This window comes from Dermochelys coriacea, chromosome 1, assembly GCF_009764565.3.
Source record: "Dermochelys coriacea isolate rDerCor1 chromosome 1, rDerCor1.pri.v4, whole genome shotgun sequence".
In the NCBI taxonomy this organism is placed as follows: domain Eukaryota; kingdom Metazoa; phylum Chordata; order Testudines; family Dermochelyidae; genus Dermochelys; species Dermochelys coriacea.
Genome location: NC_050068.2, coordinates 6,413,830 through 6,439,550, shown reverse-complemented (window position 1 = coordinate 6,439,550; position 25,721 = coordinate 6,413,830). Strand labels below are relative to the sequence as shown.

The 25,721-nt window shown below is 54.3% G+C and overlaps 1 protein-coding gene across 13 annotated transcripts in view; it reads left to right on the top strand.

Annotated features, from left to right (window-relative positions):
• NUMA1 (nuclear mitotic apparatus protein 1) overlaps positions 1 to 25,594 on the top strand; it is a 66,180-nt gene extending 40,586 nt beyond the window's left edge. For 4 of the 13 annotated variants that reach the window (XM_038390378.2, XM_043503989.1, XM_038390386.2 and 1 more), the window contains 17 exons: positions 1,082 to 1,199; positions 2,325 to 2,442; positions 5,123 to 5,263; positions 6,116 to 6,238; positions 7,021 to 10,644; positions 11,526 to 11,567; positions 14,173 to 14,241; positions 14,862 to 14,972; positions 15,066 to 15,284; positions 16,209 to 16,366; positions 16,624 to 16,873; positions 17,470 to 17,740; positions 18,068 to 18,204; positions 21,128 to 21,340; positions 21,940 to 22,047; positions 22,327 to 22,500; positions 23,709 to 25,594. In XM_038390378.2, coding sequence (XP_038246306.1) covers positions 1,082 to 1,199; positions 2,325 to 2,442; positions 5,123 to 5,263; positions 6,116 to 6,238; positions 7,021 to 10,644; positions 11,526 to 11,567; positions 14,173 to 14,241; positions 14,862 to 14,972; positions 15,066 to 15,284; positions 16,209 to 16,366; positions 16,624 to 16,873; positions 17,470 to 17,740; positions 18,068 to 18,204; positions 21,128 to 21,340; positions 21,940 to 22,047; positions 22,327 to 22,500; positions 23,709 to 23,744 — 5,912 coding nt within the window. In that variant the 3' untranslated portion in view covers positions 23,745 to 25,594. The other 9 variants (XM_038390430.2, XM_043503993.1, XM_043503992.1 and 6 more) reach the window with 6 other exon arrangements.
• Positions 25,595 to 25,721: the final 127 nt, after the last annotated feature.

Sequence of the window (25,721 nt, the reverse complement as noted above, 5' to 3'; positions counted from 1 at the left end):
CTTCTGATCACCACTCCACTTAATACAATGCACTTGGTTTCTAGTGAAATCGAGTATAAATTTGTTTTAACAAAGCACGGAGATTCAAGCCAATAGCAAAGAGAAGTACTGGAAGCAAATGATTACGTATAAAATAAATCATAACACGCATTCTAGAGCTTAGACTTCATAAACAAGATATCCTTAGCATTAATCAAATATAGCTCATCCCCAAATCCTTGCAGTGTTGTACAGCCTGGCTGGCTGTGACTCCCTTTTCCTGAAGCAAACACACTAACAATTTGCCTCCTAAGTAGAGGATCCTGTGTCTCCTTGCATTCCCTGATATACCCTAACAGCCCTTTGTTTTTTGTCACAAACAGCATGACATTCGCTGATCTTTTTTTTTTTTTTTTTTTTTCTTGTAGGATTTGCAATCTTTCAACCAGTATCTGGCTTAGTATGCAAACAGGTCTCCATTATAAGACATACTGTATGCATGTGGCCAGACACAGAGAGAAGCATTTGTTGCCTCCTACCTGAAAAAAACCTGTCTGAGGTTTATCACCTGCCTGGTGGCCAGGATTTAAGAACATACTTTTCAGTCTAGATCCATAACTCCTTAAATATTATCCATAGAGACCTCACATGCCACCCTTTGGTGCACTGTTATGCATATATCTGACCCAGGGGATCCCTGTAAAAACCCTCTGCCAGTTGGTTCCAAGGGATCCAGCGGTCACATGCAGGTTCTCCCCCTCCAAGCTCTGACCAGAGCAAATAGGTGACACTGCATCGTCTGTATTTGAAATGAGCTCAATATCTTGACAGCTTTCCCCGTTGGCTACGTGGGCTCTGGATGATGATGATGATGATGATGATGATTGATGATGATGGTTCCCTTCGCTATGTTACCAGCAACAAAAAGCTGCTCCAGCATAGCCATGCGCGTAATCTGACTCCTTCTGGATAAGGGAGTCAAGTAGCAGCTGCAGGCCACGCTTGGGGCATCCCCATCCTGAGTCTCCTGCTGGTATGATCGGTGCTTGTCGTTTAGGCTTCCAACCGGCTAGTAACAGCTGCTTCTCTTCCTCTTCCCCAGAGACTCAAATCACCATGATGCAGCAACGGATAGACCGCCTAACTCTTCTCAATGAGAGACAAGCTGCTGATCAGTTGGAGCCAAAGCAGCTGGAAGAGCTGCAGGAAAAGAATGAAAGGTAACTCCTCCGAAGTAGCTTCTTTCTACTAGGGCTCCTGCTAGGTTGGTGTCCAGGGCTTGTGGGTCCCTCAGATAGGTGCTGCCTATCCTTTATGTAATGCATGAGCCAAGAGTGATTAGAAAACGCCACCCGACGCCCTACTCTGCACCCCCTGCTATGGCAGATACCAGGGAGTAGGTGGATCTCTGCCACTGTGTATTTTTAGTTTGAGTAGCAGCCGTGTTAGTCTGTATCCACAAAAAGAAAAGGAGGACTTGTGGCACCTTAGAGACCAACAAATTTATTTGAGCATAAGCTTTCGTGAGCTACAGCTCGCTTCATCGGATGTATTTTTAGTGTGTCTGTTCCTTGGACCATTCATGAGCACCCATGCATACATGTGCTGTAATCAGACTCATGCTGAATCTGTGGGGAGGACCTGGGTCCTCACCAAACCCCAAGACTACTGTTGTCTTCCTGTCCTGCCAGAAAACTGGTCCTCAAAAGATTATGCATCAGCTCCTCAGCGGGCGTAAATTGGTGTTGACTTACCCCAGTTCTGTCTCTAGGGAGTGAAACTCGGTTCCATGAACAGCACCCTCTCCCTTTGTGGGGCATGCACCATCCGTCCGGCGTGACCAGAGAGAGGGAGATAAGGCTAGTGACTGTGTTCCCAAACTCCATGGCATGCTGCCTTATCTCTCAAGTCCTGGCAGATGCTGCTCACTCTGCAATGGTACATTTAGGCTGAGGAAGTAACGGAGAAATCTGTCCTGCTTCAGCCTGGAAAGGGTGATCCCTGCTGGGGTATCTACCAGTGGGAATCCTGCAGCAGCCTCTAAGCTTCCCCTTCAGAGTAGACATGATATGTTTCATGGAGGTCTGAACATTGACTTTTGCTTAGTCCCATCTCCATTCTAGACTTGGCTGTCAAAGTCTGGCTATGGGGCTGGGAGACAGGAACTAACCAGGTTCTGACCTTTTATTGTGACATTGAGGTGCCAAGAGAATACAGGATGTGCCAAGTTTTCAGCGTCCTCAGGAGGATTATGATGATTCTCTCTTTGAGAGCAGATTCCCAGCTCCTCTCTCAAGTCTCTCTTCTGCTAGGCAGACACTGTAATGCCATCTTCTCTCCCGCAGCTTGATCCTGCGTTTGCACGAGGCCCTAAAGCAATGTCAGGACCTGAAGACTGAAAAAGGCCAGATGGACCGAAAAATCAGCCAGCTCTCCGAGGAGAATGGGGACCTCTCATTCAAGGTATGGGGCACCCCTTCTTCCCCGCAGTAACAGTACAAACCATTGCAGTCAGAGCATGGGGTAGCAGCGCGCATTGCACCTGTACTGTAGCTGCATTTATAATGGCTAGTTTTATACCTGGCCTGTGTTTTGGCTTGACCTTGCCCTGACAGTGATGTCCGTTTGAGAGTAAATTTGCCATACTTCATTTGAATCTGCTGGTACTGGATGCTTTGCCATTCAGGTTCTTTTTATAAAACGTTCCTGTTAGTAAGGAAAGGTTGGCAACGTAGGTTGCATTCAGCTGACCCCTCAGTAATGATGCTTTTGGGGAAGAACGTGGGCCAACTGGTGGTGATAAAGCGCTGGACTGGGATTCAAGAGAGTTACCAATTCTGCCACCCGCTTCCTGAATGATTTAAACTATCCTACACCTCCATTCCCGGTCTGTAAACTGTGGCTAATACTGATCTTGTTGTGCTTGGTTTTTTTGTTTGTTTAGATAATTCCCTTTCTTTTATTTTAACTTATTTTAGGGTATTTTTGAGAATGTCTAACTGGCTTTGGACCCCAGTGGGGTCATGACAGGTTTCAGAGTAGCAGCCGTGTTAGTCTGTATTCGCAAAAAGAAAAGGAGTACCCGTGGCACCTTGGAGACTAACAAATTTATTAGTTAGTCTCTAAGGGGCCACAAGTACTCCTTTTCTTTTTGAGTTTATCATGCATTTCCCTGGCAGCTAGCCAAGTGAAGGAAAGCCTTATTGCATGCTTCCCACAATAGCCAGATTGCACCCGAGTCTCTCTTTATTGGGGTGGATGGCCTGTAGACCAACAGATATTTTGCCAATCTATCTTCCAAACCAGCTATTGTATGGACATCGGCTAATGCTTGTTCATTCCATGGGCTGCGCCCAAACTTTTGCAAAATTGTCTTAAAAGGAGTCATTTCCTGTATGAATGTCAATTTTTTCTGCTCTTTTTGAGCTTTGTTTTTAGGGGACTCTTTTCACCTAAACATATTTCTTTATGCATTTCTTTTACCTTTATAACTTTTTTTTGTGTGCCCACGCTCATGCTGGGACTTACAAAACATGAAAGTCTATACCCACTAAAAACTCTGCCTGACAGAGCAGGAGGGGGAAATGCTAAGCCTTTACCTTTTGGGCTTGATCCTGCTACAACCGAGGGTATATTCACCTATATAATTTTTCCCCCGAAAGATGGGTAGGAGTGAAGACTCTAATTCTCCCCCTTATGGCCCGGCACCTCTATGACAGGGGGTTATACCTAGATAGTTTGTATATATCTTATTTGTATAGTTTTCCCTGACAGACGGGTCGGAACAAGGACTCTAATGCTCACCCTATTGCCTGGCACTTCTGCGAGCGGGGATATGCACACCTGAATGATTGATCACTTTATACGTATGGTATACCCTTTAGCAATATTTAGCTGTATGTTCAACAATCTCAGCGCATGTCTTCCCCCTTTTGCAATTCTCCACCAAAAATCTTATGCTTATAAGAAGCACATGGGATCTTTTTCAAGGGAAAAGGCAACATGCCACATTTAGTGAAGATATGATTATCATATGCATTCAATCAAACCACACACACGCATTGTCCCGCCAGTCGATGTTATAGTTACCAGTCCAGAGTCCGGATCAATCTAGTGGCCAGCTAGGTTGATCCCGGGTAGGGAGGAGCCAGGTTCTGTCGGTCACAACACGATGCTCCAGGGAAGTCTTGGCAGGATGAACCCAAAGTTTCATGGCAAGGCACCCTGTTTCTATAGTGATTTTCCTTCCTTGGGACCCATGAGTTCTGCACCGTCAAGCTGTCATCAATAGTTGTTTGACAAGTGCTTGTTTTCTTAAATTGTCCTTCTCATTCTTTATCTTGTTCTTTTATTAAGTTCCTCAGGGAGTTACCCCAGGCTGGTTTTGATCACAGCTATCTTGTCCCCATTGATAGGTGCCTGTCTCATTTTCAGAGTCATCAATTTGCCCTCCTCTGAAATCTCAATAGGGGCGTGTTGCAACCTCCTGGCGCCCTTGCATCTATCTCCCGTTCCTTCCTAGACCTGGCTCGGCGATGGCCTTCGCGCTTATTTTTTAACACACGCATTTCTTATTCACACACAAAACAGAATTAATTTACCCAGAACATTTTGAACAGGAACATCAAGTTGCAATGCAAAAGAAAACAATCATGGCATTCTTTTACTTGTTTTAAAATGCTAAACCTACAACAAAACGGTGACCCTCAAAGGTCTGTTACGGCCTGGAAATCGGTCCAGACAAAAAGAAATTCTGGCTGCTGCATCTCTACCAATGGCGTATTAGGCCGTTCCTTTCTGCTATTCAAAAAGGGTGGCTGACAGGATATAGGCAAATCATACATGAATACATTTAATACATGCTACATTATTATCTCAGTTTTTTATTTTTCATTCTAAATTATACAAAATACAAACATAAAATCCTACTACTACAATCTCCCGCTCAGTGGGATTGAGAGAATAAACGAATGTGTGCAAGGCTGCTGGATACAACAGTGACGGGGCATACAGACTATGGGAAATAATCCCCTGTGTGCTGCTGAGCACAAGGCTCTCGTGTAAAGGAAGGCTGAGCTGAACAGCCTGCTCTGCGGGCACTTGATAACCAGGCGGTGTTTGGGCGTGTTTCATTTTGGTACAGCTGCGGGAGTTTGCCAGCCACTTGATGCAGCTTCAAGAAGCTTTGAACGAGCTCTCCGAGGAACACAACGCGGCGCTGATGGAGTCGGGGGAGAAACAAGCCCACCTGGAGACCGAGCTCCACACCGCCCTCCACGAGAAGGTAGGGAATGTTGTGCGGTACGCCCAACAGAACCAGGCAACTCTTCTACATCAGGAGTCCTACTGGGGTGGGTAATAGGGATCCAGCACTCCAAACTTGGTTACCAAGCTTGTGCCCTCTGGGCTAAGGAATAGTGTGGAGGCAGCTTGTCTGTCTCTAAGGGAGGAGTGCTTTGGGTGGATCAGCAGTAATACCAACACACAGTTGTGCGTAGCGTTAGCTAAGAGTCCGTTCTATCCTTCTGAGAAAAGATGTCCGCAGTACAGAGCGTGGAGGGGGTGGGGCTCTGGAATCCAGCAGTGGGAAGAGGAGCCTTGGCATTTTATCAGTTAGGGTGAGACTTTAGCTGCTGCAGGTGGAGACCAAGAGACCAAAGAAGCACCAAAAATGATCAGAGACTTGAGAAAACCCAACCTATTAGGAAAGGTTAAAAAAATCTGGACTTGAGAACTTAACTGAGAGGGGACCTGATAAGTCTTGGTATATTAAGGGCTTTTATAAAGAGGACAGTGATCAATTGTTCTGCATGTCCACTGAAGATAGGACAAGGCTTGGTCTGCAGCAAGGGAGAGTTAGGTTAGAGCTTAGAAAAAATCTTCATAACTCTCAGAGGAGTTGAGTTCTGCAATAGGCTTCTAAGGGAGGTTGTGGAACCTCCATCACTGGAGGTTTGTAAGAACAGGTTAGACAAACACCTGTCAGGGATGTTCCAGGTTTACTTGGTCCTGCCTCTGGACATGGGGGTAGACTATATGACCTTCTCAAGGTCCCTTCCAGTCCCACATTTCTATGATTGTTTGTTCCCCTCCCACTTTTGCCACCTTCCTCATTCTTTTGTGTCTTGTTCCCCAGAAATGCTTGGAAGAGAAGATGGAGATTCTGCAGGGGAAGATCTCTCTGCTGGAAGACCAGCTGACAAAGCTGGGGGAGAGTGCCACGCAGGAGAAAGGAGAGGTTATGGGGGACATCCTGAAGGTATGGCTTCTTGCTCAAGTCAAAGGAGGAGCTACAGTGGAAGCAAGGGCAGAGGACTTCAGAAAAATACCCTGATCTATTGAGGAAAGCAGAGCACAGGAAGCCCTGCCTAAATCTGTGTGATTCATAACCAGCCCCTTGTTTAAAGGGTGTCTGCAGCCAGCTTGCTAGCATAGCAGCAAGAAACTAAAGAGCTGAACGCTTGCATGCCGAGGAGAGCCCCAGTCCCTTTGAGAGTGATTCTCCATTTCCCAGCTCAGAAACAACTGACAGCTCTTCTGACTTACCAAGCAGCATTGGCAGGGACATCTTTCTCCCAGCTGGGCAGGGGGAGTGGTAGAAGAGTGAGGCATTCCTGGTTATGGAGGGAGTATACAGATGGCTAAGGATACAGAGGATAAAGATGGCTAAGCTACAGTTCTCTCCTGCTGCCTGGCATGGTAATGGGCGTTCTGAGGGTGAGAGATTCCCAAGCACGATCCCTTTCTGCATAGTACGTATTTCAGAGGGTGGCCCCGATGCGCTTGCTAGCTGTGGTAGTCTCTTGTTAACCTATAATGGCGGTGCTGGAGGAGGTCTCAGCTCAGTAAAGGCAGCTTTCGCTCTGGAGCGTGGCAATGGTGGGAGAGCTAAAAACGCACAGGAGCCAGCGTTGGGTTCGCCAGGAATGTGCTGCTGCTGGGGGGGAAGGAAGAGCTAGCAGCTCTCTGTGGGGCAGAAATGTCTAGATCTCCTGAATGGTTGTGGAATACCACTGATGAGTGTTTCCTTTCTCTCATCAGCTAGAAGACTTAAAGCAGGAAGTGGCCAGCCTCTCTGCTAAAGGGATGGAGCTCCAAGCCACAATCCTGCAGCTGGAAGAGGAGAAGGGCCTCCGTGAGGCAGATCTTCAGTCCGAACGGAGCTGCTTTGAAGAGGAGAAACTTCAGCTCATGGGCCTCATTGCCAACCTCCAGAGCTCAGCCTCGGAGCTCCACCTGGCTAAAGAGAAGCTGGAACAGGACTCCAGAGTGCAGGAGGAGCGCCTGTCTGCCCAGGTAAACACACTCACCACAGAGATTGCTAAACTAAACGGGTTCCTCCTCCAGAGGGACCAGGAGCTGGTGACTCTTCACCAGCAGGTGGAGGAGGAGAGGATTCAGAAGGGACAGCTGGTCGAAGATCTCCAGAAGCAAGAGCAATCCTCCAGGGAGACCATCCAAGGACTGAGCCTGCAAGTGGACCAGCTCAGTGATACCCTGAAGCACAGCGAGGAGAAGCTGGTGCAGTTCACCCAGCAGATGGAAGCTACAAGCAAAGGGAAAGCCAGACACCTGGCATCTTTGAGAGAAGAGCATGCGAAGGCCATGCAGGAAAAGGAGTCTGCCCTGCGGCAGCTACAGGAATTCCAGCAGGAACAGGAAGCGGAACTGGCAGCCCTGACCGCTCAGCTGCAAATTTTGGAGAAAGCTAGAGATGCTAGTCAGGCCTCTGCCATAGAGATACAGAGGGAAAAAGTTGAACTGAGCCAGAGGGTCCAAGAGCTGGATGCCAGAGTCCTTGAACTCACTGCCCAGTGCTCGCAGGGCGAGGTCCAAGCAGCAGCTGCTGAGTCACTGAGAGCCCAGCTCCGAGAACTGGAGAACAAGCTGAAAGAAGGTCAGCAGAAATTCTCAGACAAGGAGAGGCTGGCCAAGGAAAACGCCCAGCTCCAAGAGCGGCTCCTGTCCATGGAAGAGTCCGTCCGGAACACAGAGGGGATCTTGGAGGATGAGAAGAGGAGAGCTTCAGAGACCCTTGAAGGGAATCTTAAAAGGATAACTGAGCTGGAGTCCCAAATGCAGAAGCTGGCAGAGCACCGAGATCAGGCTATGCAGGAGGTGGGCGAGGAGCAAGCTAAGAGACAAGCGCTCAAGCTGCAGGTGCAGCAGCTGGGAGACGAATACAGGGCAAAAACAGAGAGGCTGCAACGCCAGCTGGCAGAAATGTCTTCGGCCGCTAAAGGGGGTGAAGGAGAGCGTGAGAGGCTGGAGGAGACAATAAAAGCTCTAAGTGGAGATCACAAACAAGCCTGCCAGCAGCTTCAGGTGGAGCAGGGCAAAGTGGCGGAGCTGGTGGCGCAGATGAAGTGCCTGACCACAGAGCAAGAAGAGAGGCTGGCACTGCTTCAGACTGAGCTCTCCAATGCCCTCACCGAGGTCAAGAAGAAGGAGAGCGTGGAGCTAAAACTCAGGGACGATCTCTCCTCTCTGCAGGAGAAGACAGCAGTGTCCCAGCAGGAAGCAGCCCAGCGCCTAGCTCGGCTGGAGATGGATGCACAGAAGGCAGCTGAGGCACTCAAGGTTGTCACCAAGGAATTGTCCGATGAAAGGCTCAAGACAACAGAGCTTGAAGCTACGGTGAAGCGTCTTGGAGAACAGAAGCGTGAGGAGCTAACAGCTACAGAGTCTGATCTCTCCAGAGCAGCGCTGGTCCTGAAGGAGAGAGAACTAGAAGTGGAGAAACTGTCTGGTGAGGTTAAGCTGCTGAACGCCAGGCTGGAAGAAACCCTGCAGAAGCAGAAACAGGAGCTAGCTCTTCGAGACACGGAGATGAAGCATCTGACATGGGAGATGGAGCAAGCCAAGGCAGACCTCGCAGCGGAGAAAGCCAGCAAGGCAGAGCTGGAAGTCCAGCTGCAGAACTCCATCACTGAGCAAAGGGCCGAGCGTTCTGCTCACCAGCAGGAGCTGGCCAGGTCCCTGGAATTGATCGAGGAGAAGGAAGGGGAGCTGGACGAGCTCCGTTTGAAAAACGTCTCCCGTAATGAGGAGTTGAGAGACCTTCAAAAGACTGTTGTCAAGTTGAAAGGGGAGCTTGCCTCTGTGGAGGCACTGAAGGAGCGGGCGGCCAAGATGGAAAATGAGCTGCAGGGCTTCCTGGAGGTTGCCAGGACCCGAGAAGCCGAGATTGACAGCATCAAGTCCATTGTGTACTCCAAGGAGATGTCTCTCAAAAGCTTGGAGGAGAAGATCAGACACACGGAGCGGGAATCCAGCTCCAGCCAAGATCTCTACCAGGAGAAGCTGAAGGAGAGTGAGATGCTCCACTCTGAAATGGAGAAACTGGAGCAGAAGTGCAGGGAGCAGCGAGACACCATTGCCAGCCTGGAGAAAGCAGCAGCTCAAACTAAAGCAGCCACTTCAGAGCATCAGGAAGCCCAGCTGGAGGCCCTGAGGAGAGAGGTGACGCAGCAGAAGCAGAAGGTGTTGGAGCTGGAGAAACTCCTGGAAGTCTCTAGGTTGGCACAGGCTGGGCAAGACGGCACCATAGAGACACTGAAGAAAGAGCTCTTGGATAAGGGGGGAGAGCTGGCCCAGAGTAAAGACTCCATTGCCACAGCAGAGAAGGAGCTGGCGTCTCTACGCTCTTCAGTTCAAGAGAAGGGCAAGTTGGAGGACAGCTGGAAGGAACAAATGTCCCAGTGCTGTCAGGAAGTGGAGAGGAAAAACAGCCTGATTGGCAGCCTGGAGCAGGAAGTGTCCATTCTCCACCTGCAGGTCTTGGAGAAGGAGGGAGAGAGCAAGGAGCTGAAGCGCCTGATCATGGCGGAGTCGGAAAAGAGCAAGAAGCTGGAGGAGAGGCTGCGGATGCTCCAGACTGAGATGGCCACTGCCGCTTCTCGAGCAGCAGAGAGATGCGCTCGGATGAAGGCCGAAGTGCAGGCCTACCAGGAGGAGACAGAGAAGCAGAGGATGTCCATAGAGGCCCTGAAGAGGGAACTGAGCACCCAAGGCGAATGCCAGGAGGAGCTCCGCCAAGAGGTGAAGGCCTGGCAGGAGAAATGCTTCCAGAAGGAACAGCTCTTGTCCTCTCTGCAGCTAGAGCTCACGAATGCCCAAGCCTTGGTCGGGGAGCTGATGCCAGTGAAACGCCTCTACCAGCAGCAGCAAGCTGAGCAGTCCTCCCTGGAAAGCAAACACTGCAAGGAGCTGGAGCAGAGGCAGAAAGCAGCCAGTGCTCTGGAGGCGGAGCTTGCCAGAGCCAAGCTGGAACTGGCAGAGCTCCTCTCCCTCAAGGAGAGGCTCTCCGAACAAGACAGCACCGTGCAGAGGCTGCAGGGGGAGAATGCCAGCTCTGCAGAGCGGCTCGCCGTGCTCCAGCGGGCCAACACCCAGCTGATGGAGGAGAACCAAGTGCTCAGTGAGCAATCCAGCCAAGGGCGGCAGAAGTTTGATGCCGAGCTCAGCCAGGTGAAGGAGAAGCACAGCCAGGAGATGGAGGCCCTCAAGGTGGAGTCTGAGAAACTGGTGGCTGGGAGCCAGCGAGAGGCTGAAGACGCAGTTAAGAAGCTGGAGGCCATGACCAACAAGTACGAGAATGCCAAAGTCAGGGTCCTCGAGGAGAGGCAAAAGTTCCAGGAAGAGAGGCAGAAGCTGATGGCTCAGGTAGGGCACCCGCTACGCGTTCTGCTTGGCTTGGGCTTGCCTGGGCTGATGGCAGGAAGGGAGAAGGCTAGTGACTGAGAAGGGAAGGGAAAGTCCTGACTCGCCTACTAGGACTCCAGCAGTTTGGACATGAAGCTGCCCTGGGTAGGACTCTGTCAGAGAGCTTTGGGGTCTGCTGTTAAAGGCCAACTGTACCCCCGCCCCCCCAGCGAAGTGCTACCCGAGGGTGTCAGGGCTGCCAGTTGGGAGTGGAGAAAGGAAGCAAGTTTCTCCAGACCTGCAGCGAACGGTGCCCCCTAAGCCTTGCTGGCCACCACGAACAGCCCACTGGCGCCTGCTGGGCAAGTCCTTTGAAAGGTGGTTGACCTGGCCAGCTAATTCCACTACGTGGCCAGCTTGGCTGGTGACGCTGGCCTGGAAAGCAGCATCTCTGCTCCCGAGAGTTAATCTGTCCCTGCAGCTGGTCAGCTCAGCTGTGCGATAGGTCAAAGCGCTTAAGTTCCTGCTGAACCAGTTGCACATGGACGTGATTTCAGAGGGATGGGGCCATTGGCACAGCAAAGCAGCCATGAAGATCGCAGAGAGAGGCTAGTCCCCTCAACCTGATCCGTAGGGCCAGCAGCGCTGCTGGGATGAGCTAGGCTGACCTTCTGCACGACACAGGCTGGTTGGGATCTGGAGAGAGAACAGACTGGCACCCCTCTTGAGCTCCAGGGGCCAACCACCCCTTTGCCATAGCACCAAGTCACCAAGGAGAGGCGCGCAGTGTAAATCCTGCCTGAGATCCCCCTTGTAGAGTTTTAGCAGGTGGGATGGTCTTTGTCGCAGGTGGTCTTTCTGGTGTGTTCACTTGTGTCTTCGTTGCTCGCCCCATTGTACAGGTGGAGCAGCTAGAGGTATTTCGGAAAGAACAAGCTAAGCAGGTAACGCATGCGAAGTGCTGGCTGCTTAAACGGTGACAGTGCATGACTCTAGCTACTGCTGCTTCCCGCCACAGCCGCAGTCTCCTGTTAACTGTTTGCACTGGGGACTCTGGGCCTTCCCAGAGAATGAGCCACGGACACTGGTTTGCTTCAGTGGACTGCCCTCCCCTGAGCTGCACGTTCACTCCTCGGGGGGAGGACCCAGGCCATGAAATCTCTCACCAAAACCTACCCATGTCACAGCCTAAAACGCTGGAGGGAACGGCACTGTGCACAGGTCAGCCTGTCTTTCGTTCCCTCCTCTTCCCTTCCCTGCCCCAGTAACAGCCATGGGCTGCGCTGCGATCTGAACCGAGCAGCCAGGCATCCGAGTGGGTGTTCTCCACCCCCAGCAACCCTCTAAGGAGTACTGGGACTCTCCGTGTCCTGCTCTGGCTGCTCCCTTTCTGCAGGCTGGGCATCAACTCCATGGTGCTCCCACCCCTTTCTGCTCTCCCAAGCAGTGAGGCCAAGACGTGGATCGTACACGCCAAATGAATCCAAACTGCTCAGTCGGGCGCTGGCTGGAGGTGGGGCTCTGAGAGCATCTCCCGCATGAGGCCTTAGCGCAGATCTGCTCTGAAAAGTGACTACAAATGCCCCGTCCTGCTCTGTGTGCAGCATCAGCGCTGCGGTCACCTCTACCTGTCAGCACGCTATGAGCGAGGGAGCTGGAGTCCGTACCTCCGTGTGCACCACCGCAGAGCTGTTACTGAGCTTTAGGCCTATCGAGGGCAGAGGTGTAACTTGGGGCAGGCTATGAGCCTGTAGAGCATGTAGTCCTGGCGCTGATGTGTGAGCAGGAAAAGATCGCAGCGTGGCTCTCCTGCCCCGGGGCGGGTTGCAGCGTGGCATGTAGGAAAGAACATGAGGAGACAAACATGAAGCCCCTCCCATGGTGCCATCTTGGTCACTTTTCCGGGTAGAATTGCACCGCCAGCCCTGCATACCTTGCTTGAGTGCTTATATGTTGCATGCTAAGGGATTGCATGGCCATTAGGCGTCTGTTTCATAGAGGAGGGTCTCTGGCTGCTGGGAGACAGGGCTGGGTCTGGATCCTTGGCCCTTATCCTCTGGACTGCTCTGGCCCCACTTGCTACAGGGCCACGCACCCTCCCCTGCTAAGAAGCCACAGGCTGGGAGAACCAACCCTACACGTCCCAGAGGGCTGCTTCTTGTAGAATGCAGTGGCCAAGCGTGCTCATCCCCAATATCCAAACCAATCTATAGATGTTAACAGCTGCTGATGATGCTGGGCTCCCTCTGTTGGGGTCATGCAAGTTACCTTGATGTTTGTGCCAAGTCTTAGCCTCTTCAGCCCCTTCTTGACTTGGGATCTCTCAGCACGGTGCTGTGCAAACCAGATGCAGCTTTCCTCCAATACCAGCACCTCGGAGAACATCTCCACGTGGCTCATTTCCCCTGATAATCCACAAGACACCCAAAAAAAACCCCATTGATTTGGGTTCAAGACAAATGCAAGGAGGAGAACTCTTGGATTCCAAGGCCAGAAGGGACCACTGTGATCACCCAGTCTGTGTAACACAGGCCAGAGACCTGCCCCCCAATAATTCGTAGAGCAGATCTCTCAGAAAAACATTCAAGTGTTGATCTTGATTTTAAAATGGTCAGTGATGGAGACTCCACCATGACCTTTAGTAAATTGTTCCGGTGATTAAAATGGCCTTGCATCATCCCCTCCTGTTGGTGCTTGGACAGCAAACAGTTGGCAATGGAGACAAGCGCTGGAGCTTACTGCCACATGGGGTGCTCAGGGGGTCATCGCCTGTTTTTTTTTGTTTTTTTTTTTTCTTGCATCTAATGCCTTTGTTCCTTTGCACGGGTTTCCTCATGCCCCTAATTGTCTTGGCTTAAGAGACCTTGTTTGCTTCTAGCATATAGCTGCTCTGCCTGCCTGCATAAAGAAAACCCTTTTTCCATGAAAGACTAACTTAAGCCAGGTGTGAGCTGTCAGCTTGGAGAAGCCACTAACCAGTGTTGGGGTTGTGGAGACCTGCACCGGGGTTGCGAGGAGTGTCTGTGCTAGGTTCTGAGGGTGGCTCTACTGCCTCTGCTGGGGAAAGGGTGGGAATGCACATCTGTAAAGGACTTGGGGTCTGGGACTAAAGCAATGCCCCTGAAACGTTCCTCCAGGGGGGATTTGTTGAAGGAATATGTCCACATGATGGCCAGTGCTGAGCATGTCTCAGAACGCTGGTTATCCCTGGAGCTGTTCTGTGACAGGCGATCAGGGAGGTCAGGACTAAGGAATAGAGGTGGTAGCACTAGCCACACCCTCTGCTTTCCTCCTCTTTCAAGATCTAGCAGGACCCTAGGTCTCCTCAAAGCTCGCACAATGAGGGTTTCCATTGCTAGGTGCGTTGGCATATGCTTTCCCTGGGCATTAAGGCTCAGCTGTCCAGAGGCGCTACAGTCCATGGGCTTGTGGGAAGTGCATTGGCGCACTGTGGCAAGGAGGGGAATCCTGGACATCTGAAGGGATGGTGCTGCCTTTAGAGGGAAGGCTCCAAGCGGCTGGTGTAACCACTCTCCTGTTCCCTGCTAGGTGGAGGAGCTGAATAAAAAGCTGGCCCAGAACGAAAAAGCTACCCGATCCCAGCAGGAGAAAGTGAAGGTAACGTGGCATAGGTGGGAGGAGGACTGCATGGCCAGGGCAGTGTTTAATCTTGGGGACCAACCTGCCTGACTCCAGGCCACATTGGGGGGCTTGCTGGGACCCCCAAGGGCTGCACTGAGCTTGGGTATGATAGAGAGGGGGTGACCACAGACTGCTCTAGTAAAACGCCTGTAATGTGCCATCTAGCTGACAACTCTGCTGCAGGTGGAATACAGGGGACCGGTGCTTTGTGGGCTGCCCCCCACAACACAGATGAGGGTAGATGCTTGGGACAGCTGCAGGAGCTTCATTTTGGCTACATCTGCCCTGTAAAAATTCACTGCCATGGCAGCCAGTCTTCCAAGGGGAGGAACGTGAGTGCCAATGGGCTGCATCAGCTGTCAACCTTCTCTGGAGGTGCGCAGAGGCCGATCGGGGACTTTGGATTGTGCTGCTGGTGCCCAGAGTCCCTCAGTATCCTCCTCAGGAAGCAGCGGCTCCCCCCTCTTCGGAAGCAGGGCCAAAGAGCTGTCTCCATAATGCAGGTGGTGCCTAGGCTGAACCCTTCATGGGGGTGACTTAGAAGCAGTTGGGCTACATTAAACTCTTTCTCTTCCCATCTCCCGCTGGCTCCGCAGGTGCGGGAAGGGGAACTCCAGGCAGAGGCTGATCGCCAGCAGGTGAAGATATCTGAGCTGCAGGAGCAGCTGGCCCAGAAAGAGAAGGCTGCAGAGCACTACAAAGTGCAGGTATGGACAGCTGGCTCCCTCCATAGGGGTCCATTATCATTTCCCATGGACGCTGGAAGGCGGCGGTGGCTTGACTGTTTCCTCTCCTCCCAGGTGGAGAAGGCAAAAACTTACTATGACGCAAAGAAGCAGCAGAACCAAGACCTGGCGGAGAAGCTGAAGGGGATGGAGCAGCTGCAGAAGGAGAATGCCGAGCTCAAGGCTGAGTCGGAGCGGCTGGCCAAGGAGCTGCAGCAATCCATCCTGCAGGCCAAGGAGTCAGAGCTCAGCTGCAGGAACCTGACCAGCCAGGTCCGCAGCTTGGAGGCGCAGGTACGGGGATGCTGCACCTTGTTGGGGGGGGGGTGTCAGAGATCTGGCTCTCTTCAGTCCACCCTTACAAGCACCCCAGTTTAGAAAGGTTGGAAGCAGACTTGGAGCCCGTCTGTCACTGGGGCGGGGAGAGGTGGATGGTGCTTTATACTACCCTACAGGACGAGCCGGGAAACAAACATGCTTGTTACCCAAGGCGTTGGCTCAGCAGGGAGCCGGGGTTTTAACGGTGATGGAGTGTTTTGTTGGGGTACTGTGGCTGCCCAGCTTCCATCTTCACCCTGCTTCTCAAGCAACAGCTGTCTACGGTCTTCACTAACTTCCCCACTCTGCTAGAGAATCCTCTCTGCTGCAGAGCTGTTGCAGCCATCACCCAGGAGTGATCAGCTGGCCCAGCTAACGTTGCTGAGGGTGGGGAAGTGACAGCAAAGAGGGCCAGGCTGATGGAGGGCCGTTAGCGGTGGCCCTACTGCTGCACAAGGCAGGGCATGGCATCACACAAGAACCTGCGCATGCAGCGGGAGACCATAATGCAGTAACCCTCCAGCTGCTCAGCTGAAGAGCTCAAAGCACTTCACAAACTAGTGAATTAAGCCTCATGACTGAGAGGGGGAAGATTTGGCGGGCGGGGGGGGGACTGAGCTACAGAGGAGAAGTGATTTTCCCTGAGATCACCCTGAGCTGGAAATGCAACCCAGACCCTTTGAGACCCAGCCCGTTGCTTTTAACAAGATCCTCCTTTCCCCTTGAGTCAGGCTCTGTTCCCCAGGTTTCTTGCCACCTCTCCTGAGCCCTTTCCTGGAGCAGAAGTGGGTTTCTATTGCACGTGTGCTGCGTGTCCAATCCGACTCTTGGCCGGCCCTTGGTCCCCCAGCTTCACCCGGGTAGTGCAGCCTGCCTCACCATGACATTCCTCCCCACCAGGTGGAGTTTGCAGATCGCCAGTTAAGGGAGCTTGGCAGGTTCCAGGTGGCTACGGATACGCTGAAGAGCCGGGAGACCTTCCGTCAGAACCTGGCTGACGTCAGCACAGACAGCCTGGACCTGAGTGGGGATGAGATGCTGCCACTCAACTCCACCAGGTACCTCTTTCCCCTACCCTAGGGCAGCCGAAAATAGCTGGGCCCAGGCTCTGAAGTTCCCAGGGCCTCCAATGCGGGAGGGAGTTAAAGGCAATATCCTTCATCTGGGACCCTTCCTGCCCAGCTCTGCAAGTTCAATCCCTGGGCAAGCATTTCTCAGCCAGCCTGGTAAATGCAGGTCAGGTGTCCATGCCTAGCTTGTGCTCTGAGCGAACAGGACACCATGACATGCTGTATTCACCTTTACCTTGTCTCAGCAGGAAGCCTAGCCGATCCCAGTTGGAAATCTCGGCCATGCCGGGCAGCGTGGAATCGCTCACATCCCAGCGGCTGCCTCGTAAAGTTGAGTCTCTGGAGAGCCTCTATTTCACCCCTATCCCCGCCCGCACGCAGTCCAAACTGGAGAGCAGCATTGGCTCCCTGGGCGACCTGTCCATTGACTCAGGCTGCAAGACCCGTTCGGCTCGCCGGCGCACCACGCAGATCATCAACATCACCATGACGAAAGTAACCCTGGGTCCTTGGCAAGGGGAGGGGGGCAGGGCCCTCCGAGCCCGGTGGAGTGAGGGCTCAGAGCTGTGCTGGGGACAGGTGCATCTGAAGATGCTTCTGCTTCATCACGCCCTCACTCTTCCAGCTAGCAACATCAGAGGGGAAGTGGGACATCTGCTGAGGCAGGAGGCCTATGGCATGTTAGCATGGGAGCTCCTCAGACCTCTTGGCTCCAGAGGCCAACCCAGGTATCTGGCCCTCATCCCTCCAGGCTTGGATAAGTCCAACCCTGAGCTGCTCTTGGCCTCTTTACAGAGCGGGGGCCCTTGAATCATAGCCCTGTGGTCAGCCGCAGAGGAGCTATCTGAGTGCGGAGCCCTCCCTTGTACTGAGAGGAGGGGATGGAGTGGTTTGTCTGTTCCTCTTCCCACACCCCCCTGATCTCTCCCCGTGCCCACCAGAGGCAAGGGAGGCAGCTGGGTCCATGGCAGGCCCATGCTGGGGGGCTGATGCAGGCTGTCTCGAGCTTTGCCCACCCACCCACGTTGAGGGGGCTCTGCTTCTGGGGAGGGCTCGAGGAAGCTTATCTGCTTTGTGTTCTAACACGTCAGAAACAGGCAGAGGAACCAGACAGCGCCAACGCGTCCTTCTACAGTGTGCAGTCGGCCCAGGCCCACCAGAACCCCACCAGGAGCAGGCTGCGCTCGGCTGCCTCCACCCGCTCTGTCACCAGCCTCCGCTCTCAGGAATCCCTCGCTGGGCTGGGAGCTGCCTCCCCCGAGGAGAACCTGGGCAACCCTGCACTGCTCAGCCTACCCGGCTACCGGCCGGCCACCCGCAGCTCCTTGAGGCGCTCTCAGGCGGGCAGCAGTGCCAGCCTCAGTGAGTTCATGGCCTGGGGGGCAGGGGGTGGGGTCAGTGCAGTGAATGAGGCAGGCAGCCTCTTCCTTGGCTACGGAGCACGTTTATCCATTTGAGCCTCTGCCTGGGGGAGTCTAGTCTGGGTGGGGGGGTGCAGAAGGGTGCAGGGGCTGTGCGGGGCAGGATCAGAATGCACCAGCAGAGCTGGGAGTGGAGAGCTCTCCCGGTAGTCTGTGCGATGGCGCTCCCCTGCTGTGAAGTTAGTGTGGTCCTGGTGGGGTCTCCCAGTGGGTCTTTCAGCTCAGATGCGCTAATGCTCCCACCTCTGCCCCCTGTCCTGGTTTTTAGGCCGCAGCAGCTTCTATCTGGGCACCTGTCAGGATGAGCCGGATCAGCTGGACGATTGGAACCGCATTGCTGAGTTGCAGCAGCGCAACCGGGTGTGTCCCCCCCACATGAAGACCTGCTACCCCCTGGAGTCTAGGGTAAGAGCTGGTGAGGAGATCGCAAATCCTCTGCCAGAGAAACACACTGCTGCCTTTCCTGCCCAAAGATCCCTCCACTCCAGGGCCAGGCGAGACCACCTGGCTCCCCTGCAGCCCTCCCCCTGCAGTCGGCGTGTGTGCTCCCCCGCCGATGGGCACTCATAGCCGTCTGTGGACTGCCAGCGGTCTGCGAAGAGCCTTTCCTGGTAAGTCCCCCATGGTAGTGGGTGGGCCGGGGAGGTTGGAGGCCCATGAGAAGTCGCAGAAATCTGCAGGAGAGAAGAGACCCCACCATGCCCTACTGCTACCCCACTGCTCAGGCTCTGTGCTTAGCACTTCTTTTCTTAGCCTCGGCCGCTAGCACGAGCTCCCTTCCTTTGGTCAGCGGCTTCCCCCAGCTGGTGCTTGTGGCCTGCAGCCACCTTCTTCCAGATCGCGACAGTTCAGTGCCCTTTGCCTCTCCTGCTTTGGAGTGCTGACCACTCTGCCCTCTCCCCCCGGTCTGGGGGTAGGTAGCCCATTATCAGAGAGCCACGCTGGTTGGTTGGGGCTGCAGGACACCTGGGTTCTATTCTGAGCTCCGCAACTAACTCTGTGACTGTCCGTGCCACAGTTCCACGCCTGTGTAACAGGGTGATATGATGTAGAGAGCTGGAGAAATCCATTAATGACTAGTGCTCTGATACCGTGGCTCCCAGACTTCAAGAGATGTGGCAGGAGCTGCAAAGTGACTTGCCCGAGATGTTGGGTCAGCGTTGGAGCAGGTAGCTGAGCTCTGGCTCTCAGGCCTGGACGTGGACGACAAGCCCACCACTTATCTGTGAGCCTGTCTCTTCAGTGCTGGATTTATCAGCCATCTGAGCACCTGCTAACTGGGTCGGACTCGGGCAGCTGAGGCTGGGGTGGAAACTAAAGAGAATCTAGGCTGGGCCCAACACCTGAATGAGTATTGTGCCTTAATTTTTAAGGGGGGAAATGAGGAGCTTGGGGGCAGTGGCAGGGTGGCTAATGGAAAGGAGGGTATGGAAGCAGAAATCACCACATCTGAGGTGAAAGTCAAACTCAAACAGTTTAATGGGACCAAATCAGAGGCCTAGATAATCTCCACCCAAGAATATTAAAGGAACTGGCATGTGACACTGCAAGCCCAATAGCAAGGATTTTTAGTGACTCTGTAAACTCTGAGTATCCTAGAATCTCAGGGTTGGAAGGGAACTCGGGAGGTCATCTCGTCCCACCCCCTCCTCAAAGCAGGACCAATCCCCAAGTTTTGCCCCAGATCCCTAAATGGCCCCCTCAAGGATTGAACTCACAACCCTGGGTTGAGCAGGCCAATGCTCAAGCCACTGAGCGATCCCTCCCCCCCATGACCTGAGAATTGCTAATACAGTACCTATTTTTAAGAAGCAGGGTGGGGGGAAGGGATCCAAGTAACTACAGGCCTGTTAGTTTGACATCAATTGTATGCAAGGTCTTGGAACAAATGTTGAAAGAGGAAGTAGCTAGGGACATAGAGGCAAACGGTAATTGGGATAAAATACAACATGGGTTTAAAAAAGATAGGTTGTGCCAGACCAATCTGATCTCTGAGAAGCAAGCTGATTTTTTAGACAGTGGATCTACTGCATATCCTGTTTACCTGGGTGTCAGCAAGGCATTTGATACAGTTCCACATGGGAAATTATTAGTTCAATTGGAGACGATAGGGATTAATATAAGAACTGAAAGATGGGTACGGAACTGGTTAAAGGGGAGACTACAAGGGGCCATACTGAAAGGTGAACTGTCAGGCTGGAGGGAGGTTATTGGCAGAGTTCTGCAGGGATCAGTCTTGGGACCAATCTTATTTACGCTTTTCATTCATGACCTTGACACACATGTTGGAGTGTGCTAATAAAATTTGCTGATGAGACAAAGGTGGAAGGTATTACCAGTATGGAGGTGAACAGGAGTATCATATAACATCTGGACAACTTTGAAAACTGGAGTATTGGAAATGGAATGAAATTGAATAGTGCAAAGTGCAAGATCATGCACTGAGGAACTAACCGGAAGAATTTTTACTATAAGCTGGAGATGTATCAGTTGGAAGTGATAGAGGAGGAGAAAGACCTGGGTGTATAGGTCGATCACAGGATGACTATGAGTCAGCAATGTGATGGTCTCCCATGTTTAAGAAAGATGAATTCAAACTGGAACAGGTGCAGAGAAGGGCTACTAGGATGATCCGAGGAATGGAAAACCTGCCTTACGAGAAGAGACTCAAGGAGCTTGGTTTGTTTAGCCAAGACTGTGGTTCAGCTGTTGACTTGTTTAACGAAGGCTGGAGGAGATATGATCGCTCTCTATAAATACATCAGAGGGAAAAATACCAGGGAGGGAGAGGAGTTATTCAAGTGAAGCGCCAGTGTGGACACAAGAACAAACAGATACAAGCTGGTCATCAACAAGTTGAGACTCGGAATTAGATGGTTTCTAACCATCGGAGGAGTGAAGTTCTGAAACAGCCTTGCAAGGGGAGCAGTGGGGGCAAAAAACCTAACCGGCTTTAAGACTGAGCCTGATAAGTTTACGGAGGGGCTGACTGCTTACAGTGGCCTGTGGTCCATCTGTGACAGCTATTAGCAAAAATCCCCAATGGCCTGGAATGGGACATTAGATGGGGAGGGCTCTGCGTTACTCCAGAGAATTGTTTCCCACGTGTCTTTAAATCAAGATCTGAGAAGGTCAGTGACTCAGCCAGAGGTTCGGGGTCTATTACAGGGGTGGGTGGGTGAGGCTCTGTGGCTTGTGACGTGCAGGAGGTCAGACTAGATGATCACGCTGGTCCCTTCCGGGCTTAGTCGGAGACTGAGCTGCGTGAGAATGTGTTCTCTCCGGGCAGCGTGTCACCAGTCTCCTGTCTGTACCTACGTTTCCCCAGCCCTCCCAGTCCCTGACCGTCATCACGGATGAGGAGATGAAGACAGGCGACCCGAAGGAGACGCTGCGCCGGGCCAGCATGCAGCCCTCGCAGATCGAGAGCGCAGCCGCCCGTCGCAGCACACTCAGCACCGGCTGGGCAGGAGGCATCGCCACACGGCAGCAGAGAAAGCGCAGTTCAAACGAATCTCACCAGGGCCCAGACACCCCGGAGGTGAGTGGCAAGCTGAGCCCTGCCCCACTTGCTGCATGAGTGAGCCCAGGGCACAGTGCGGGTCCGTTGACTTTCGTGAGCACACAGCACTGGAACGGGTGAGGCCGCAATGGGTTCGCTGTGGGGGTTCAGGTCCTGGGGGTCAGGACTGCATAGCTGGCGGCACGCAGGGCACTCCTGCTGATGCTGCTCGGCGTGGCTGCTAGCTACCTCTCCGAGTGGGCCCAAGCAAGGGGCACTCGCCTTTCGCGCGCACACCCATTTAAAAAGCCCCCCCTCAAAGCACAGATGGATCGGGGGGAGTGATGGCTGCTCTTCCTGGGCAGGCAGCTGATCGGAGAGATCTCTAGCAGGAAATACAAATACCAACTGGGGGATTCCCATGCCCTGGGCCTGCTGCCTGCACTCCGGCAGCCCTGCAGGATCCTCCTCGTTCCTCCAGTCGCTCCCCCTGGAGCATGGGGCACATACAGGTCTCCTCCTGGCCTGGCTGCATGTCCGTGCTGCAATAACGCACACTCTCCTCTGCCACTGCTGGGCTGGGGGTGCTGGCTGGGGAGCAGCCAGCCAGGGTCCCCACTCTGACTCTCTCCCTCCAGTCCAAGAAGCCAACCAGCTGCTTCCCACGGCCCCAGACGCCCAGAGAGCGGAACGAGGAGCGCAAGCGTGGCAGCAGGAAGGGTGAGCCCCAAGCGACCAGCAAGCAGGTGAGCAACTCGTCCGTGCCACCCCGGGGCTGACACAGAGCTGGCTTGAGGCCCGGGGGCGTGGCTGGACAGCTCTGGTAGCAAGGGGGGCTCGGGGTCAGGATCGAGGGCGTCGTCCCAGCTGGGGGGGATGGGCCGCCGCAGCATGCGCTGCTCCAGACTCCGGCCAGCAGCTAGAGCGTCCGTTCCAGGCGTGAAGCAACTCTCTGGGCCGGTGGGGCTCTGCCGTGCTGTGTGGAAAGCCCCAGTGCTCCACGGCTCCACTTTCTCTCCCTGCAGCCCGACCGGCGCCAGTCGATGGCCTTCAGCATCCTGAACACCCCCAAGAAGCTGGGCAGCAGCCTCCTGCGCCGGGGTGCCAACCGGAAAACGACGCCCAAAACCTCGCCACGTGGCAGCGCTCGGCGGTCCCCCAGGATAGCCACAGCCAAGTCGCCCAAGGGGAAGGGCAAGGTATGGAGCAGGGCCGCCCCACCAGCCTTGTGCTGGCAGTCCCTGTAGGCCGTCGGTTGTTCATGGCCAGGAGCCATTTGGTCTAGCCTGATCTCCTGCAGACCCCAAGCCAGAGCTCGTCCCCCGGGTACCCCTGTACTGAGCCCTGCCCGTTACAGCCCAGCTGGGACAGCACAGAGCCCTGCAGGCCCCCAGCTCCCATGGGAGTTGATGGATGTGCAGCTGCTGGCGAGATGCAGCTGGAGCTGTATCAGAGCACCCCCTGGCTGGGCACAGCGCTCCCAAGCTAAGAGCTGCAGGCCGGGGGCTGAACGGTCCGTCCCCAGCATGTGACAGTGCTCGGACGCTGACCGGGGAGCGATAGCGTCTTGGGCTTTCCCGTCATGGACAAGCAGCCTCACGGGGTGCAGGGCTGGGTTAGCAAACACGGCCAGGAGATGGCTGTCCAAACAGCCCCTCGGGGCTCCCAACCCATGTCATGTGACCTTTCACAGACCTCCGCGGCTGGTCCCGTGGCAAGGCAGCAAAGCCACCTGTCTCCCTGTGTGTTGCAGGACTCCCAGGCTGCCTGAGCCACCTGCCAGGCTAGAGGTGCAGTGAGGGGCCATGCTGCTGATTGCAAGCACTGTGGGCAGCACCGTCTCTAGGGGATCCAGTGGTCACTCATTTCCCCCCCCCGCCCGAACGCACTAGAGTCTGGCTGATGGAGTGTGGGGAGCATGTGGGGGGTCTGCCCTTGTCATGTACAAGCAGCCAGGCGGTCGGTCCCTCCCTTGCTGGGCTCTCACTGTGGGCTATGGTGACACTGGCTTAAAGATGGACTCAGCCCACAGACCAGCTGGTAACTCGCTCCCCTGCTGCTGACCCTGCCTGGGGGGGAGCCTCTCCTTCCCAGCCTGCCCCTGCAGAGAACCCAGTCTGCTGCTGGGGGGCTGCAGGCCCTGGGGTGGCCCGTGCATGGATCCCTCTGCCTGGAGCGAGGGGAACTGACCTCTCCTGGTTTTCCCTTTACCCTGCATCCGCCTGCCAGAGGAGACTGGCTGGTGAACATCTGTGCCCAGATCTCTGGCTGCCTTACCCTTTTAATACACCTGCGCTCTGTCCTTTTGGCTGTCCCCCCCAGAGGCTGCAGCTGGCACACACCCCTGCAGTTGCTCTGGACAGGCCCCCCCAGTGCTGAGACTAACTAGATTGCCTGTTCCCCACAGGCCAGCCGCAAGTCACCCAAGAACATGAAATTCTAACTCTCCTGGCTGAGCCCCACTCTGCTGGGTCTGCCGGGGCGAAGCTGTCCCGAAGGCGCCATTGTGTTAGGAGCTGCTCCATCAGCCACTTTGGATCAAGCTTTTGCCCTTTCTCTCCCTCCCTGCTCTGGAGCCGGCGGTGTGCTCCCATGAGACCCCGTTCCCCAGGGTAGAGCTGGGCAGCGAAGCTGGTACCCGTGTGCTCGGGGAGGACTGCCACGGACCGAGTCTGCTCACTGGGCATGCTGACAACGGAGGAGCTCTTCAGAGCAGCCCCAGCTGAGGCAGGAAAACCCGGGCGCTGCCCTGCGCGTGGTGAGCTGGCTGCGGAGGCGGAAGGGGGATCCTGGAGAGAGCTCCCCAGCAAGCCCCGAGCAGAGCCTGAGGGAAAGGAGCCCACCCTTTGACGCGTGGTCCCCGTGCTGTCTCCTGCCGTAGGCCAGCTGGGGGGAGTTCAGCATCCGCGTCCCCCTTCCCGAACTCCTGATGTGCCCCCTTCACCTGCACGCTGGGCTCCCCTTCCCCTCCCGCAGCCCATGGGCTCTCGCATCTCCCCACAGTCTACACTAAAGGAACCGCTCAGAGGGGATCGCTGATCTGTTTGGGGGTGCTCAGAGCTAGGACTCTGGGGGTGAGAGGCACCATTTGCTCTTAATTGGCTTAGTGGGGATTGGGGGTTCTTACGGGGTCTCTCTTGCATATAACTCTAGTTTGGGTCGTTCCCTGCAGGGGGCTGCCTTCCTCAAACACTAGAATCCAGCTAGGGGAGAGAAGTGGGGACTGCAGCCGCGTGGCACTAGCGGCGTGTTTCCTATGGGGTTTGAGCACGAAGATTATGTACAGTGGGAATTCCTCCATATCATTCGGATTATACCCTTCGGGGGGATTGAACAGGTTCTGCTTGGCTGACAGCTTCTTGTAGGCCCTGCACTGTACATAGGGAGGGCAGCCAGGGTCTCTGGCATGGGGGGGGTGCTCACGCTACTGTACAGACAGGATGGGGGTAGCAGCAGGCACAGTGTCCCCTCCCCCTTAGCTGTGTTGCTTTGGTTTGTATTCTGTGTAGCAAGCTGGGTCTCCCCAGCATTCTCCCTGCAAGGTGGGAAATGTGCCAGGGCTGGGGCCAGGAGGGGTCCTCACAGGCTAGGGCCAGCTGGCGTTGTGGGGGCTGTGGGTACAGCCCAGCTGCCAGGGGAGCTGGGTGTGTGCAGCCCGGGGAGTGGGACTCTGACCCCCGCAGAGCTGGATTCCCCGTGTCCATCGCAAGGCAGGGCAGGGTTTTAGACTTGTCTCCCAGGGCTGAGATCTCCTATATCCCCCTGCAGAGCCCCAACCTCACCTTGTGCTCAGGCCCCTCTTCCTGCTCACCCCAAACTAATTAACTGGGGCTTGCTTCCTGGAGCCCCAGGTTACAATGGGCTGGTCCTCCACAGCTGTGTTGCCACCGCCCCCCCCCCCCGGGTTTATCATGGTTGAAAGCTGCTCTTCTGCGCCCTCCAAAGCCTCAGGCAGCTGCAAGGAGCAGCCACGCTGCGTGCGCTCCGGGAGTGGGGCTGGAACTAGCTGCTGCTGGGTTGGGTCAGTGCCGGGGGGGGGGGGGCGCGCTCTGTGCCAGCTGGGAGGGGCGGGGCTGTGGGGCGCTGGCTGGGAGGCTGTGCCCACTGCCCCGCCTGGCTCCGGCTCCCTCATTTTTACAAACAAAGTAAATTCAGTCTCAGATCCTCTTGGCTTTAACTGCAGAGAGCAGGTCGGGGGGCTGTGCACGGCACTCAGCTGAGGCTGTCCAGATGTCAGTGAAACGTCATTTTTAAACCCTTTCTACGTGTAAATAAACAGTATTTTTCTCCTGATGCCTGTGTCCGAGGCCTTGTTTTGTCTCCAGCGAGTTCCTGCCCTCGGAGCAGCCCCTGCCTGTGGCTGGGCAGGCCCAGAGAGCCACTGGGGCAGGCATGAGCTAAAGGCTCATCTCCCAGCCCC